The sequence below is a fragment of the Columba livia genome, chromosome Z (genome assembly GCF_036013475.1).
Source record: "Columba livia isolate bColLiv1 breed racing homer chromosome Z, bColLiv1.pat.W.v2, whole genome shotgun sequence".
In the NCBI taxonomy this organism is placed as follows: Eukaryota; Metazoa; Chordata; class Aves; order Columbiformes; family Columbidae; genus Columba; species Columba livia.
In genome coordinates, this window is record NC_088642.1 from 36,555,091 (window position 1) to 36,573,990 (window position 18,900).

The window sequence follows — 18,900 nt, forward strand, 5'->3', positions numbered from 1 at the left end:
GCGGGCGCGGAGCAGTCAGCCCATAGGCGGCGGCGGCTCCTCGCCGGGCAGGTGCCGTCTGCCGGCCTCCGTCTCAAAGCCGCCCCCCTCCGCCGCCGTCCGCCCGGGGGGAGCCCAGTGCGGCGGCCGGCAGGAGGCGGCCGGCGGCTGCCCGGCGGCTGGATCGCTCGCAGCGCCCGGCGGTTCTCCCGCCATCCCTCCGCCCCTGCCGGGGGAGGAGGCGAGCGGCTGCCGGCGCCCTCCCTACATGGCCGAGGGCAGCCGGGGGACGCCAGCCCCGCGTCCGCCGGGCACTGCCGCCGCCCCACTCCGCTAGCAGGGTCCGCGGCCAAGGGGTAACATGGTCGCCGGGCAGGGAATCCCTCTCCGGCACCGGCGGCGGAGAAAGCTCCCCGGCGCCCGCTCCTCCACACAAAGGGGAGGCGCGGAAACGTGCGCGGACGGGGCGGGGGACGGGACGGGGGCGGGTGAGAGGCTCGGTACCACCCCGAGGCGGCAGCAGCGGGGAGCTCTGTGACAGCCCGCCGCGGGCGAGGGCTGCGCCCTGAGCTCCTTCCTAAAAAGCCGCCGGTTTTTTTCCTCCCTCTTTCCCACAGGGAGCGCCCGGCACCTTTCGTCCAGGCTCTTCCGCGGGATGGCGGCTGAGGGCCGCACCGTGGGGCTGGGTGCTGCGCCCTAGCACACGCCGCTCTGCAACGCTGCGGCGGGACGCGGAACCGGGTGCGGAGCCGGGCGCGGCCCAGACCCGGCTGCGCCTCAGCCCCTCTCCGCCGCCGCTTGAGGCTCTTCCCGCCTCCTCGCCCCGTCCCCGGCTATCGCAGCAGGTATGGGCTGTTTCTGCGCGGTCCCGGAGGAATTTTACTGCGAAGTTTTGCTCCTGGACGAGTCCAAGCTCACCCTGACCACCCAGCAGCAGGGCATCAAGGTAAAGGTGGTGGGGCTCTGGGATGCGCTGCGGGAGAGCCCCCGGGGCCCGGCCCCTCGCTGTGCGGTGCGGTTGCCCGGCGGCGGCTGCCTCCCTACCGCGTTTCAGTAACCGGGAAGGGAGCGGCGGTAAAGAAAAAGGGTTTTCGGGATCCCACAGGAGGTGAAAAAATGATTCCTTAACTTTCGTTGCGATCGCGCAAGGGACAGATGAATCGGGAAGACGCGAACCGGTGGGCTAGACGTGACTTTGGAGACTTTAAGATACTCAATAAAATGAGCAGGTGCCCACCACGCCGCAGCACGGGACGCTTGGTACAAGTGCTTTTCTGTACATTATACCAAAAAAAAAAAGTAAAAGGCGACTGTGTACACGGGCTGTTGCGCGTCCGTGTTGAGTCATTGCCCTTTCCCTCTGGCCGCCGCTCCCCGCCGTGCCCTCCCTGGGGTTGCTCGCCTCTCCGGGGGAAAGGGCACCGACAGCGGGGCAGAGCCGGGCGTCGCCCCCGGCCCCCGAGGGTGGCGAGGCTGCCGCTCCCGAGCGGAGGGGTGAAGATCCAGCCTCCCCTCCAGCTTTGCGGCCGGCAGCGTGAGCGGTGGGAAAAGCTCTTGTGCTGCTGCAGCCCGTTCGGCGCGGATGAACTCCTCAAAGTAGTCATCTGCCAAACGCTAATGAGCCCTGACAGAGCATGTGAAAACTGAGATTTTTCTAAAGGCCCTTAACTTGGTCCTGTTTGGTTAACCCTGATGACAGCAAGTGGCATGTCTCAGACACTTAAAGCCCTTGTCCGAAAAGCCAGGGACGTGAATTTATTTGCAACATAAGAGCATGGTTTCATTGTTCAATCAGGAAAAAAAAAAAAAAAAGAGAGAAAAAGAAAGACATCAGTTCTTCTAAAATTTATTGTTGGAAAGGACTGATATATTGTACCTAAGACATTAAAAAAAAAAAAAACAAAACCACAGACCAAAAAACCGGTATGCCTGTATGTTTCAGCTTGAATGATTAAAGTTTTGTGAAGCAACTGTGGAAATAAAAACTCAAAGCGGGGGAGGGGGGAGGGTGAGGAAGTCTAAATTTGACAATATGATTTTAATTATAATCTGTGGCATTACCAGCTCTACATGTATTGAGAATTGTCAAGCTTTGCTGAATCAGCTGCCAGCAGATAGGCTCATAAATCCATGCTTAGCACAGAAAAGTAAGGAAATCACTGTGACACTGGAATTCAGTAGCTAAGTAGAATCATGAAGTCTGAGTTTAGATACTTATGAAAAACTTAACTTTGTGTCTGCAGATGTGGGTATGTATGTTTTGCATGCATATATGCTTTAGCTTCCTCTAAATGTGCAGTCGCAGAAGTATATTAAAAGAATAATCTGCAAAGTCAGCTTTTTGAATCCAGACCTTGAAAGGTGATGTGTTTGTGCGGTGTGTAATAAAAATTAGTGTCCCATGGGAAAGAAAGGCTCTGAACATGTAACTTCTTTTTTAAGAATGCATGACTTGCCCTGTTGAGAACCACCTAGTTTAAGACAAGGGTGTGGTTTCCTGCCATTTTTAGTGTGATCTGAATGTGGTAGGATGCTACCCTTCCACCTGCCCCTTCTCTGCCTTGAAACTAACCAAGGAGCAGTCATAGTCAGTTGGAACAGTGTGCAAATCTGACAGAGAAGTAGTAGTTTGTGAACATTTTGAGGTAGACACTAACACTGCATGGCAGGGAACTTGAGGGAAAGGAGAATCTCCCTTTTTGTAGCAGCCTTTTTTTTTTTTTTTTTTTTTTTTTTGGTGGTGGTGGTTTTTTTAAGATTAAATTTATATAATAAGAAATCACACCCCAGCGATGTAACTCCATGAGCTTTTGAAAACCTACAGAGAAGAACTGCATAGTTCTCCCCTAGTGAGCTACTTCCACCATTGTATCCTCATTTGTCTTTATACTTGCACAAGTGTTTGTGCAGCTGTGTGTGAAGAGCAGCGCATGTCCAGCTGAAGGGTAACCACTGGTTTTCCTTTTACTGGGTAAATCTTCATCTGGATCAGTGTCCTGATCTTTTTCACAGCCGGAAGGGGGTAGAACTGGCTCTTTCAACTGAGTTCTGGCTTATGCCATTTTAAAGTGCTCAGGAAGCATTTGTTTTTATTCTTACCGAATAACTGAAGTTATATGATTACTTCTTATTAAAAAATTACTTAAAATGTGTTGTGTTCTGTCATTTGCCACTTTAAACGTGAAATATGAATGTTTTGTTTTTATTCTATTGCTAACATGTTCACATCTGAAAATGCAGTCTTGTATTTGCTTTTATAAAATTTCAGCTTTGACACCAAGGTATAGATTATAAATATTATGTATTTTATTTAAAAACAAAGATTTTATTAGAACTTCAGATCCTGGAACTGACCTTTGTTTTGTCTTCAGGCTTTTAAGTGGATTCACATCTATACAGGAAACTTATGTTTTTGGTAGTTGCACAAATCTTGAACTGTAACAAGCACAGAGATTCCAAGTGGTTATACAAGCAACATTGTTCCCTTCTTTTTCCCAAGCAGATGCATGTCTGCTAGAGATAAAGGCCACAACTTAATAGCTATTTACTGCCTATGTAGTTACTTGATATTAGTGAATTTAGTCTTATTTGCTTTGAAGGGTGGAAGACAGATCTGTGGCTGTAGGAGTCTCAGGCAACTTCATTTCTTCAGTGAATCTGGAATGAAGGCATGAAGTAGATACTTGTTTCTGAACTGACTTAGGGTTTTGAAGATGCATTGCTTATTTTGCATTGTAGTTATTTCTGGCTTGCTGTACTTGACAGCCACTATATGCAGCAAAACATGACATTTTGAATTACCATTTTTATTAACACATTCTTGGTACTGTAGTGGGCTTAAAGTTGTACTTCAGATTAAAAAAAATTAGCAGAATTGGCACAAGACTAAGACTTTGAGAGCAATTTACAGATACTTGTCTCTTCTGTGCGGATTTCAAAGAGCTTGTTAGGGAAAGGATTATTTTCTTTTTCTGGTTCCAAGTGGGGAAGCTGAGGTGCAAAGAGGTCAAGTGACTTTTCCAAAGTTCTGCAACAGATCAACATCATAGCCAGGAATAAAGTTCCTAGTCCTCTGCACTGGTAGCAGCTGACCAGCCTGCTGTGGCCCATGCTTTCTAGAGGGGTTTGTGATTATCTCTTCCTTGTAGTTGCTCAAATGGACTTTTGTTTCTCATAGCTTGTTTCTGTTTTGTCACTGTTGCCTGTGCGGTCTTGCTGTTCTTTGTGGTTTAAGGTCAGAGCACTGCTGTGTGAAAATGTGGAAGCTGGCTCTCCAGCATTCAGGTTTCCAGCAAGCTAATAATAACTAGATAATCAGGAAAGGACATCAAATATCTCATAATTTCAATTCTTATGTTTCCACCTAGTACATTAACAGTAAAAGATATTTTGGATATCACATGTTTTGTGATAATAAAGTAATTGCAGTTGCTAGTTCAAGTAATTTGGATTAAAAGATGCTGTTCAACAGGTTCTGGTACAGCTTGTCTAATCAAGGTATATGGTCTCAGATTGGGGCAACTTTTTCTCTACAAATGATGTTGAAGATGACAATTAAGATGTGGGATTTTAACAGACTTTTCCTACAAATATGGTAAAGATCAGTTGTTAACTGAAAAATAATCACTTTTCCAGGACTGTTACTTTGACTAATCTTCACATAGATTAAAGAATATTTTAGGCATTTTTGTGCCTTCTAAGAAGATATAGCTTATTCATTGATGTCACAAGACATGATACCTGACTGGTGGGTTGTGTATTAAGAATTGGACTAATTGCCCTCGCAGAAGAGGATTGTTGTGCCTTGTTGCATGAACTTGTTACTGGGGGTCAAGGAATCCTCTGTGGGCCATCAGGAAATACTGCTACAAAGCCTATTTGTGACTAGCTGTTTCAGAAAGAATGGTCAAGCTGTAGTGTGTACATAACAGGGATTTAACAGCTCTTTTACTTATTTTTCTTGAAAACATTATTTAAGGTGAATGTTTGTTTTCTTCTCCCCGAAGAAGTTAAAAATGTTGTGAAGCCCCCCTATGTTTTTATCTCTTCATTTGGAATAAAGTTATTAAAAAAATATTAGCTACTTGTCCAGTGAAGTTCTCTGGTCTTAAGCCATTTCATCACTGCACTTTTTCAGTGTTTCTTGAAATTGCTCTCTGAGCACTATTTTTTTGCTAAGTCCCATTTAATTTGACATATATGATGGGCCAACAGCAAAGTTTCATCATAAGACAAGTGATGAATACAATAGATGCACTAATTCTTACTGGAAGACTCTGTGTGCAGTATATGTTCTGTAACATTATTTCATTTGGAAGTGCCATCTCACAGTGATATTCTGGCCACCATACCACTTACTTGCTACGTTAAGGTGTTAATTGGTACTTCTGTGATGTACAACGCTGTCTGGCCCTCCATATGTGGCCTTCCATACAGAGATGCATTTAATGATGTATAAGCTACATTTACAGATTGAATCTCTGTATAAGGTACTCAGTCTCCAAATAAAGTCTGTGGTTTTTATCTGTGAAATAAGCATACAGATTTTTCTTCATGATGATTTACTGAGATTTTAACAAAATGAGGTCAATCAATCTAAAAACAACCTTCAAAATGTCATCATGCTTTAAAAAATAAACAAAAAACTGTTCACACAAAAATACCTGAAATAGTGGGCAACTGAGGTTAGGAACTGAGTTAAATTACTTGGTATGTGAAAAACGTGAGTAGGTTCATCAGAATAGGATACATGTTATTAAGCTACTTAAGGAATAATTGGCAATATGATGTAGTATGACATGCAGAAATTGGGAAACATAAAATCTTTAGAAAGTTATCTGGGGATTATTCTGGCTTTCTTCTTTTTTCGCTCCCCAGTTGAGGTTTTTTTTTTTCTTTTCCTTTTTTGAGACGGGGTGTGGAGTGTGTGTGTGTTGTCGTTTTTTTGTGTGTTTTTTTTTTTTTTTATGTGTGTTTGTTTGTTTTTAATCTGAGCCATTGAAAATATTCCAAATGTCATGGTTTAAAAAATTAGTATATAGAGAAAGTGTGGGGTGCACTTGCAGATCAAGCTGGTTTAGCACTAGGGACTCCAAGGAGACAATATGGCTCCTGTTTTTTTCCCTCGTGAAGATGCTTGATGAATGCATGTCAGCAGGCAATAGAGCCCTATGAACAGAAAGATCTTACATTGTGCTAATTATTCTAATTTAGAGTTGGAATTAAAAGTCAAAGTGGTAGTCATTTGCTGTGTGAATATAAAATGTATTCTTTGAGACAGTGATTTCTGCTGTTTCATTCATCTACTTTTTTAAAAAAACCCCATCTTTCTGTGAGAAATTTTCTTCCTTATGCAGGTACTCTGTTTCAGAAATCCTAAAAATCTTTTTAATGGTAGATTGCAATTGCTTTCCACCTATGGTAATTTGCTTGCTACCTACAGTAATTACCAAACTGTAATATCAAAGCTCAAGCATATTAAATTGTATTTTTTCATTTGCCCTGTTTGATATTGATTAATAGATATTCTCAAGTCAGATTCTTCTAGATACTAAGAATATTGTTTTGAAAATAATAGTTAGTAAAAAGTTGATTGGTTAAGTACACGATCTTGAAATCCAGCTTTTTTATTTTAAAACACTGAAAATGGTATTTAGAAAAAAATGATACTATTATAAGTCTTGTTGACAACCTCGTAATTTCTTTTCTTTATAAAGCTTTATAAAACTTTATAAAACTTTATAAATTTTTCTATGTATGCATATTTTGTACAGTAGCAGAGAAACTAAATAGATAATATTGTCAAGCTCCAAGTGTAAATAAATATGTTTTCTTCTTTAATGTAGTAGATACAGTACATGTAAGGATTATTTGTAACAAAAGCAACAAAAACAAATTTAACAAAAATGTAATTTAATGATACTCCTTTCCATTTCCATATTAGAAAGACGCTATTCCTTCTTAAATTTCTATTAGGAGTATGAAATAGTCATTTGATTGCACACTGAGTACAAGATGGTACCCGTGGAATTATGAACTATTTCAGTCCTCTAAAAATGGAGCAAAACAGTGTACAGTTCTAGTTAAAAAAGAATGAAAGGAACAAAAGGGCTCATGAACCTTGCTATTAATTACTTCTTGAAATTACTGTCACATATTTGAAACAGATTACTAATTTCACCAATATCTTTACAGATGAGATCAGCAATTTTGAATACCCTAGATAATAACCATAAAATAAGTGAACACTTAGATACATTTTCCCTAGGTGCATTTAACTAAATTAATGAAACCAGCATGACAGCAAGAAGGAAATCCATTAACTTTTAGATGAAGTTACCTCTTAGTCAGCCTGAGGTTTGAGGAATAATATTGTCAGAGGGGTCTGTTTGGATGGTTTCAATGAACAATAAATTCTTAATATAACCAGGACAAATGTAAACCATGTGAGGTGGCCTTTTTTTTAAATGCTTTTGGATTTCTGTAACTTGGATTGAGCATTTTTAATATTAGATTATTTAATAAAGTACCATCTGTTGATATTTTATTAATTTTAGTTTATTAAGGTTCTAAACTAAAATTCAACTGCAGAATTGCAACCTTTCCTTTAGTAAAGAAAACTGCTAAAAATTACCATGTGATATGAGGGCAACTATTGAAGAGACTGAATAATTTGAAACGTGCTTCAGAAAGATAATTTCATTAACAAACTATAGTTTCATGTCACTCCACACTGTAAAATATCTGTTGCCAAGTTAGTATTGGACATGTATTAGAAAACAAGAAGTTACCCATTGGTCATGTTACATCGTTACTAGTATGTGTATTCCTGATAGAAACATGAGAGATTATTGAAGTATTCTCCTTTATTAATTCTTGTCAGTGCTTCTTTCACTTAAACTCTTATTTTCCTCAAGAGGATTTTGTTTTCCTGATGATAGAGCAGCTATATTAGATGCATTTTATTCAAAAGTGAGATCTTTGCAGGTAAATAATCATATTTCAATATATGGGTAGAAATTTGAAGACTGCATTTTTAGTACACGTTTTAGATACTGCTTTTTTGATCAGATCTTGTATTTGCTGCATACCAATTTAATTTCATAGTTTAAAATGAAGATTGTCATTTCAGTATTGATTGTGCTTTTGTTCCCTCTTCTTCCTTTGTGTCCTGCGTTGGGGATGGTTGAACACTGTAGGCAGTAAGGTCAAAGGGACATGCTTGAGGTCAACCCATGCTATTATTTAGAAGTGGAAAATCAATAGAAACATTGGAAAATGAGAGCTCTGCTCCCTTGCTTTTGCTGCAGCATTAAGAGGGGGATCTGCCTGTTTTGCCAAGTGGGAAATGTGCTTGTCTCTGATAGAAGGATGTATTGCTTTGTTTGTGAACATAAATATTGATTTTTTTAAAGCTAAAATTTCAATAAACATACCATAGCTTGTTTTGCCTGTTGTTCCACTGATTAGAAGTTGAATGTGCTTAGTGAGTCTTTGGGAGGTAGGTGCTTACCTGTAAGAAAATGTAAAAAGGGACACAGGCAGCAGTAATCACACAAACAGTGGATTTGCATTCTTTATTTGAGGAAAGGAAAAGAAAAACAGTAATATTGGGGAGGTTATAGAATATGAGTGAGAGAGGAAAATAAATGCTGCGATGACAAGGGAAGAGACCTTTTGTGTAATGTAATTCGAATACTACCTTTCCACAGCTGGAAAAAAGACACCTCAGTAGTTTCTTTGAATTGATAGTACAAATCGTCATTATGGAAAATAACAACTAAAATTTGATATACCTATGTTAGGGATTTTTTGATCAATCTTCATGGAAAACCAGTCATTAACCTATAGTACCAGGGGTGTTATGTTAAAGCTTGGTTGTTAGAAGTCTCAGAGGTATGTAAGGATTCCTTTTAAACATGCCCTTCTTTTTCATTGCCCCTGGTGAATTTTTTTATTCTGTCTTGGTGTGAAAGAAGTGCATACCAGTGGCAAACCCTCCTTCCTATCAGGTATTTGTCTTAGTTAAGTTTAATAAGAGGAATCCTTTGCCTTCTGTGAAGTCCAGCTGCTCCTTCTGACTACATTTAAAATGTATAATGAAGTAATTATAGTCATGGATAGTTACTGATGTGGAGGAAAAAGTGGGCTATATTTTGTTTGTTTCATGTACTTAAGTATTTGTCAGTATTTACCTTTTAAAATTTGCAGGGTTACAAACAGCTCTCTATAAGCCACACAAGCAGACAATCTGTCTTCCTGTAGTTCTTGAAGTTTTGGGCATGTTGGTAAAATCTGTTTGTGATTGAGTGAGCCAGTTTGATAGTAAGTGGCTTAGCACATTACTATCTTTCCTGTATTCTCAGGAAAATGAGAACTGAATGCACTGAGGGATACATGCTTGGCTATGTGAGACAAAGTGCCTTTTAGTAATGGAAAAGGAGGGTCTTTTATTTCTCAATTGAATGAAAAGTATTTGGAAGGCAGAAAATGGCAGTTTCTCTATGTAATAAGTGGTAAACTTTGGCCTGGCTATTAATGTATGTAAGCACATGCTTTAACACTTTGCAGAACTAAGGGCTGTTGAGCATGTAGCAGGATGGAGCCAGAAAAAAGATCATCCGGATAAAAAACACTGGACTTCACTCTTGTTTTCCACATATATATATTTCACTGTAAATTCTCATTTATGTCTGAGAATAGGTTACTTGTTGTGTCACCAAAAATATTTTCAGCTTCTTCAAATACATGGCAGATAAAACTAACACTAGAGGCAATGTAGGCCCACTGATGAATGGGGTGGGTGCCCTGGTGACAGAAGTTACAGAGAAGGCAGAGTTACTGAACAACTTCTTTGTCTCTGTCTACACTGCTGAAGGCTGTCCTGAGGAGCCCCGTACACCTGAGGCCTCAGAAGAAGGCAGGACAATGGAGGAGTTTGCCTTGGTTGATGAGGACAGGGTTAGGGAGCAGTTAAGCAATCTGGATATCCATAAATCCATGGGTCCGGATGGGATGCACCCATGGATGCTGAGGGAGCTGGTTAAGTCTTTGCTAGGCCACTCTCCATCATCTTTGCTAAGTCTTGGGAAACAGGAGAGGTGCCTGAGGACTGGAGGAAAGCAAATGTCACTCCAGTCTTCAAAAAGGGCAAGAAGGAGGACCCAGGACCGCTCAGCCTCAGCTCCATCCCTGGAAAGGTGATAGAACAACTTATCTTTGGCACCATCTCAAGGCATATCAAGGGTAAGAGGGTAGTTAGGGGCAGTCAACATGGCTTCACCAAGTGGAAGTCATGCTTAACCAACCTCATAACCTTTTATGAGGACATAACAAGGTAGGTAGATGATGGCAAAGCAGTGGATGTGGTCTATCTTGATTTCAGTAAAGCATTTGACACAGTCTCCCACAGCATCCTCACAGTTAAAATGAGGAAGTGTGGACTGGATGATCAGGTAGTTAGGTGGACTGTGAACCGGCTGAAGGAAGGAAGCCAGAGAGTTGTGGTCAATGGGTAGGGTCTAGTTGGAGGCCTGTATCTAGTGGAGTGCCTCAAAGGTTGGTACTGGGACCAGTACTATTCAATATATTAATCAATAACTTGGATGAGGGAATAGAGTGCACTGTCAGCAGTTTGCTGATGACACCAAGCTGGGAGGAGCAGCTGACACGTCAGAAGGCTGTGCTGCCATCCAGTGAGACCTGGACAGGCTGGAGAGTTGAGCGAGGAGAAATTTAATGAAATATTGCAAGGGCAAGTGTAGAGTCTTGCATCTGGGTAGGAACAACCCCAGGCTCCAGCATAAGTCGGGGAATGACCTGTTAGAGAGCAGTGTAGGGGAAAGGGACCTGGGAGTCCTGGCGGACAGCAGGATGGCCATGAGCCAGCACTGTGCCCTGGTGGCCAGGAAGGCCAATGGTGTCCTGGGATGTATTAGAAGGGGGGTGGTTAGTAGGTAGAGAGAGGTTCTTCTCCCCCTCTACTCTGCCCTGGTGAGACCACATCTGGAATATTGTGTCCAGTTCTGGGCCTCTCAGTTCAAGGACAGGGAACCTCTGGAGAGAGTCCAGCGCGGAGCCACAAAGATGATGGAGTGGAACATCTCCCTTGTGAGGAAAGGCTGAGGGAGCTGGGTCTCTTTAGCTTGGAGAAGAGGAGACTGAGGGGTGACCTTATTAATGTTTATAAATATGTAAAGGGTGAGTGTCACAAGGATGAAACCAGGCTCTTCTCGGTGACAACCAATGATAGGACAAGGGGCAGTGGGTACAAACTGGAACACAGGAGGTTCCACTTAAATATAAGAAGAGACTTCTTCACAGTGGGGGTGACAGAGCACTGGAACGGGCTGCCCAGGGAGGTTGTGGAGTCTCCTTCTCTGGAAACATTCAAAACCCACCTGGACACATTCCTGTGTAACCTCATCTAGATGTTCCTGCTCTGGCGGCAGGATTGGACGAAATGATCTTTTGAGGTCCCTTCCAATCACTAATATTCTGTGTTTTTCTTTTATGTATAGTAATACCCGCTTCTTAATTATTAGATATAGGAGATCTCATTTATTATGACTCTTTTAAATAAATTAAGTATGGAAAAGTTACAGGTCTGGTTTTGGTTCATCAGTTTAACTCAGATTCTCAGTGTCACCGTGTAAAAAAATTGTAAGAAACTTATTTCCTGTTTGGTGGATGAATGGTGGCTAAAAGGAATGTAGTGTTTAGTTCTTTTTTCCTTCAGAATACCAAAAGAAGAGTTGTTTTTATAAGCTGCTGCATTCAGAACCATAAGGGAAAAAATATATATATTTTTAATGCAATGTGTGAGTACCACCAGAAACTTGTGAAACTAGTTATTAAGCATTAAAAAAATGAAGAACACTTAGGTGAGTAATGAGGGGTGAGTTTAGCACTGACTTAAACCTTGAAGCAAACGGTTAGATATCTTTTATGAAAAGAGATAATCTCTGAATATTAATATGACATGTAATATGAAAGCAGTCTCTTCCTACTGGGGGCATCTTAAACTGTCCTTAAAAGTAGCTGGTGTTGGCCAACACCAAAGACAGAAAAATCCTGCATTGGGCCTTGCCTCTAATTCTGTTTCAGTAGTGTTGCCTGTTTACCTCTGGTATAGAAGATGGCTATTGTTTATAAAGGAGTACAATCTTCTCATCAAGGCTGTTGAAGTTAAAGGACATCATGTGTCAGAAACAGAGGGGACTGGAAAGCCAAAACTTCTGTTTTGTTCATGCTGAGGAACCATCAGATTTTTGTTTCCCGTGGTTTTCTGTGGCCGTGTCTGTACTACCTGGAAAGACAGTATAAGGGAGGGCAAGGAGCTCGTTGTATCCTGGGCTAAGTGGTACAGCTGTCCACATCTGCACTGTGTAGCACACAGCCCAGACCTCCCCCTTTGGAGGTCCTTTGGGGTCTGCTTGATGCTGACAGACAATCTTTTCTCTCTTTGCTTGGTGTGTTTATTCAATATGTCAGAATAAAAGAAAGCTGAGTCTTGGACTATCATAATTCTGATTGTCATAGCATGATTGTAAGGGGTCAGTGATATGTATTGGGGTGCTTTGAAGGTGCATGCATTGCTGGGTGATGTTGAAGGTTGTCTTGAATGACTGAAATCAAGCTGTTTATATTGAGGACCATACAGTAAATGATCCTGACAACTGTGCCCAGATATTTCTTAAGAGGAAATTAGGACACTTTAGAAGGTGTTATGGGAGAAAGATGGTATAAGGTCAGTAATGGTGATCAGGAGAAAAAGGCCCCAGGGAAATGAAGGAGAGAGGCAAATTGACAGCATCTTTACACTTGCAAAAAACTTTTCTGTCTTTTTTTTTTTTTTTTTCTCCTCTGTGAAAGAAGGGAAGAAAGCTACAAGACCTTGTAGTGGAACCTTTTGAAGAGGTATGTGAATGTCCTGACTTGCCCTCAGCTGTTTAGGTTTAATTTGCATTGGCTGCTTTGGGTAGGGAAGGAGGCAGTTGGCTTAGAAGTTTTTTTTAATAATATTTTCAGGATGGAATAAAGCTCTTAAGTTCAAAGGATCAAATATTTTGCCTCTGTTTTGAAGTGATATCAGATTCTTTAGCCATATTCTTCCCCCTGTTCTTTTTTTTTCTCTCTAAAAGTCCCTCAGTAGGACCTGGATGTTCCAAAACACGTGTCCATGTGCCTGTTCTTTTTGTGTATAACATTTAAGTTGGCTGAACACTTCAGTTTTCTTTTTGGTGCATATGTTCTTCACCTGGAACATAGCAAGCTCTAAAGCCATGGTACTGCATTTATTCTGCATTATTTTGAGTACATTTTTGTACTTCTGTGTTAAGACTTGAAAAGCTATAGTGCCATTAAAATCACCTTACAAAATGCCTTTCTCCCAAAATGGGGCATATTCTTTGCTCTCCCAATGCTCCAGATAGGTATGGATGAGATTTACTACTAAGAAAATACCCTTGGCCTTGTGATTCTGTCAGCTGTTCCTTCAGTGTCCCTGGTTTGTTCCTGCAGAAGCCAATTCTCTTCCTCAGGCAACAATTCGATAATAATATTTATTTTCCTTGTGAAAGCAGTGGCACGTTACCAAAGCCTTTCCTTGATTTTGGAATACTTGAAATTGTGGACTGGTTTCAATTCCAATAAAGACAATAGGTATTTTGGTGTGCCTTGACAGCAGATTCAGGAGGAGCCAAATTGGACCCAGTTTTTCTGTGAGCAGGCTCAATTAGTAAATGATGATGCCGAAAATAAAATGTGTTAGATCTTGTATGAAGATGTTACATATTCTTCACATAAAAGAAGCGTATAAACTTTCTACCTCTTAAATAAAAGTTAAACCTTTTCTTAGTTGTCCTTGGCCTTTCATCGGTGTTCAGATCTTGTGTCTGACTGCTTAGAGCATGAGGGCTGTCATGACTTAATCTTTATTCCGTGATCTTAGATCATTTTTTTCCCATATCCCACTTTCCTGAAAAAATTTTGGTCTAGGAGGAGGTTTCACAAACTCTCCTGAAGTCTTTGCTTAAAGACAAACTGCAGGGCAAACTATGTTTGTTTATGATGTCTGCTGTTTTGTGAACAGTGAACAAAATTCAGCATGGATGGTCAAAAAAATAATAGGTTTCTTTTTGATATTGTTGTGTGTCTGTCTGTACAGAAATTGGAGGGCTCAGGGTAAAATTAAGATGTTTGTAAGAGCTCAAAATTTTTTCTGTATTATGCACAAACTCCAGAAGGCAGAAGTCCTGCAGGAAAGCATGCTTCTGACTTGGTGTACTTCATTCAGCGGAAGGTTTCATTGGGAGGGAATTAAACCACCTGCATTGACTTCACTGAAAATTAATCAAACCCAGCTTTTTTGTTACTGATGTGTTTTTTTCCTTGTTGCATAGTCTGTATCTGAGCCCATGATATTCTCTGTTTTCTTGATTTTATTTTATTTTTTTTGTCCATGAGTATTACATAGGTAATATATAGGTTGATGCTTTGCAGTAGGGGAGAATACAGAAATACTTTTATTGCTGTGTGTGACATACATGTAGTGTACTTATAGAACTCTCCCTCCAAGAATATTAATCAAGAACTTTTCATAAGCAAGTAATGCACCCAAGGAAACTTCAAAATCAAAAGGGTAAGTTAAATTTTCTTCAGTATTATTTAATCCCACCATGTATCTTCTCTTGATGATGATTCATTATTTCATGCTTGCTCTACTGAAGTTTAAGTATGCACTTGAAAAGTCACAAAAGTACAGGCCAGTGTTCATTACTGCATTCACCTGTCTCTTGAAGTTATACAAATATGTACAAAAATGTGAGTTTATGAAAAATGAAGTGAAAGAATTTATTGAAGCAGTAAATTGCAGAAACTAGCAGTGTACAGCACCTTTAAGAAGTAGGTTCCTTCTGTGGAGTTCATACAGTGTGTTTGCATTTTGAAGTCAGTTAGAAACAGCTATGGGGGAGCAGGAAACCTGAATGGCCCGATAGAGGCTTTTTCTATTCAGTACAGGCTTGCAAAAAGGGAAAAAAATAATGTAGGGAAAAGCATGATTCTTCTCAGTTCTTTTAATCTTGAAGCAGGAGGGAGGAACAGGAAGAACAATTTAAAGAAATTGCAGTAGTGATTGTTTTAAGTATACACAAAGGAAGCCTTGTGCTATGTCAGGAGTGCTAGCCATTTTCAGTCTGGAAGAAAGGACTGAGCCTTTAATTAAACAATGCCTCTGACTCTGTTAGTTTATGCTCCAGCACTCATGATACATGTAGATTTAGGTTATTTTCCATGTGTTCGGCTGTTTCCTTCTGCACAAAGTTGTGGATGGAGCTTTTGAAGGGTGAGACACTGTTTTAGTTGTGGTAGCACTTGAGCACTCTGCTAAAACATCGAAGTAGATTTCTAGGCAAGCCTGAAGATTTTAAGCATCTCTAACACAAAGCTACAAAGGTAGCTTGTCTGCCAAAGGCCTAGCACATAGTTCCACAGTAAGTACTGCCCTTACCAAAACACAATCTATCAAACTTGTTTGATCACTCCATTAGCCCTGCCAGCCCGTCAAACCCCCAAACCTCAAGATTTTATCTTAATGCAAAAATTGTCTTTCTGACTAACTGAATATGCTTTTGTGGAGAAAAAACCTCACAATTCTCCTGTAAGCTGTTTGGCTACACGTTATGCTAGTGCTCATGTTATACAGGCTACTCACTTGTGAGAAAAGGAATATATTGGAGAAGGATGAAACACCTTGAAACGTATTTATATCTACCTATGCTAAGGATTAGAGTACAAAAAATATTTTGGTGAAATATTTTGGTGAAATATTTTGATCTGGTGGAACAGATAATTTTAGTAATTTTCTTTTTTCCTTAAGGTAGTTCATTTAAATTGAAGGGTGGATCTGCTTAAAAGGTTTGTTCTAGCCTTGTGCTCTTGTGTCAACTGGGAATTATAACCTCCAGTGACACCTGATTAAGCCAAAGTAAGTCAAGTCAGTGTTTAGGTGTTAGTCAGCTCACACACATTCTGATACAGGAAAAAAAAAATACTGCCCTTTTTTGGGTTATTTCAGATGTCATTTAAGCAACAATGTATCGAAGCAAACAAAAATCAAATCAAAATAGAAAAAAAAGATGCATATGAAAAATAAGAAATTGGAAGGGTCTGATCTTGGTGAGAAAGATCCTGTTGGTTTCAGTGGGGGTTATATGTTACCACATACTCGCAGGCGAGATTGGAATTGTACACAAAGGCACAGGCATGATATTTATTTTCAAAAGTGTTCAAGTGCTTGCAAAAGAACATTTCAAAAGTCTTTTCTAAAGATCATTCTTGGCACTTAGGTAATTCTGAATAACTGTCTCAAGGCCTGCACTACCAGTTGCAGAGTAAATGTCAGTACAACAGTATCACTTACATTGAGTTGTCTTTATGATGCCTGGTGTACGAGAGCAAGATTCATGAGCTGAAACTGGGAACCAGCATCTCAATGAGTTGGCATTTTCTTACTCAATGCCACAAACAGAAGGTAAAGGATTTTATTCTGTTGAGTCTGTATTTTTAATAAACAAACAATCCTAGATAATTCAATGTGGATTTAACAGATTTAAGGAACAGCTGCTGCTGACACAAAAAAATGTTTGACTCTAAGCAATACTGTAATTCTTCATATAGAAACATATTAAAACTGTATTTCCAAAGGCAGGTTTGACTGTCACAGAATCATTTATGTAGTGACATGGACCTATCTAAAATAAAGCTCTGCAGAGAGTCTACACTATCTAAATCTTTTACTTGCATGCAGTATTTGTGGGCTTTGCTGATTCTCAGAAGTTTCTATTGAAAGGTTTGGGCACATGATCTGGCTGGTAAGTGTTCAGCTGCAGTAGCTATCCACATGCATGAATAGCAAATATTTAGTAATTCAGTTTAGTTTAGATTGCAATAAGAGGACTTAGTTGCATTACCTTTCATTTGCTGTTGCTAAGATGCTGCACAGGTTGTGGTAGTTTAGCTTACATAGGTATCTGATTTCTCTGTGACGCTTCAAATCTGCAGTGCTACAGCCTGATTCTTATAGTGGATTTTACTTTGGTGTTTTTGTCAATGCAAAGTCTTGGAATTTCTTTCTTGCTCTCATTTAAAATAATTTGATTTTTTTGTTGTAGTGGTTGCAGAGAGGAACTTAAAATCATGAACCCTACTGACTCCCAAACCTGTAAACCTGTGTATTTCTGTGAGGAAGCTCAAACTTTAAACAAGTGTTATGATTTTTTTTTTTTTTCCCTTGAAGGTAAAGTCATCATTTTTCCATGGCTAGGATTGCTTCCATGGAGCAGTAGTGGTAGACGGGAATTCGATGAATAGGATATATAGTCAGTTTACAGTGAATAACATTACATGAGGGCATGGTCAAAAATTGCAGTTACAGGTTCTTTTGGTCTGATCTGTTTTTGAAAACTTCAACTAAAGGAGCCTCCCAGGAGCTCAGCTGCAGTCCTTTGTTACTCTTCTAGTTAGAAAGCTTTCCTTGACATCTAGCCAGGGTCACTTTTGTTTTCAGTTAAGCTACTTTCATTTTTTCCTAATTTCAATGGGTCTGTGCATAAAGTACCTTTGATTCTTATCCTTTTTAACATGTTTTTTTTATAGAATGTTAGGAGATTTCATGATAGGAAATGCTGAAAGTCTTGACTTTGGGCAGGAACGGGCACTCAGGCAGTTGTCTGGCACCCAAGATGAAGGATGTTGTGCATATATGGGGCATTAGGTTGTATCCATGTAACTTGTACTACCATCTCATATTCACGTACCAAGGGAAAATATCAGGACTGGTTTGCTTTACTTTGGCTGTTTCTCTTGCCCAGTGTTTTTGTGTACTCCTCAAAACTTCGTCTTTGTTTCTGCCATGTGTCCTCACTGAAATCCTGCTTCGCAGTTCCCTTTTGTCTTTCTTGAATAGTTCTTCTTGTTCTGTTTTTTCTTTCCTGGATGATAAGGAGAGAGGACTAAATTAAATAATCTTCTTAGACTCTCCTCACCTTCATATTTTTTTTTTTTTTTCCTAACCTGGTAAGGGAAAGGGAAACAGAGGCCTCCTAGCGAGTAGAAGACAGCATGTACCTTGCACTGTCAATGGTGCAAAAGGAAAAACTTTGAGCAGCAATTTTATACAAGGGTAGATGGTTGTGGATAGATTCCCTTGCTTGCCGTGTGCAGGTAATCAACTGATGTTGGTAGCACATTTTAAACAGCATATACGTTTATGCTTCTGTATGGATAATCTCATTTGAGAGGCTGGTCCCTAGGCTGCTGCCTCTAAGGATTATTGTTCTGCTGTATTTGTCTCCATCCAAAGAAGACTTAACCTTGTGACTCTGCAAAGGCTTTGACAGCTTCTCCTTCCCTATTCCAAACCACAACACACTTTCCAAATGTGTGTAATTCTCTCTGTGCTTCATGTTGGCTGTCTCTGGAGCTGTTTGCTTGGCAGAATGCTGCCCATTCCAAGGCAGCTTTAAACTGAGCTAGGCTGGGATCCTGCAGATATCCAGAAGATGTGATAACAAACAGTCTTCTGAAGAAGGTGACGAGGAGAATGAAAACCGTCTGCTGGCCAAAGCCTTGAGATGGTGTGTAAATGGGCAGAATACAGTTCTTGCTTCTACCCATCTAACACCCTTGGGAGGGCCTGGACTTCAAGTCTTTGCACTAAAGAAGGGGGGAAATTTTATATATATATATATATTTTTTTTTTCTTTCCCTATTATTTTGACTTTAAACTTTGGGAGTTAGGGACTAGTAGATGTTTTTTTTACAATCTCTACCACAGGAAATGGCAGTATTTTGGCAGTCTCTTTGTGTTTCATCTCTGTAAATGATGTTGGAGTTAATAGAGCAGAAGCGGCAAGTGAT

The 18,900-nt window shown here is 40.4% G+C and overlaps 1 protein-coding gene across 1 annotated transcript in view; it reads left to right on the forward strand.

The window, feature by feature from the left end:
* The first annotated feature begins 600 nt into the window (after nucleotides 1-600).
* EPB41L4A (erythrocyte membrane protein band 4.1 like 4A) overlaps nucleotides 601-18,900 on the forward strand; it is a 133,903-nt gene continuing 115,603 nt past the window's right edge. The window contains exon 1 of the mRNA XM_065045412.1: nucleotides 601-925. Within this exon, the coding sequence (XP_064901484.1) occupies nucleotides 827-925 (99 nt within the window). The 5' untranslated portion in view covers nucleotides 601-826. The remainder of the gene's footprint in view (nucleotides 926-18,900) is intronic.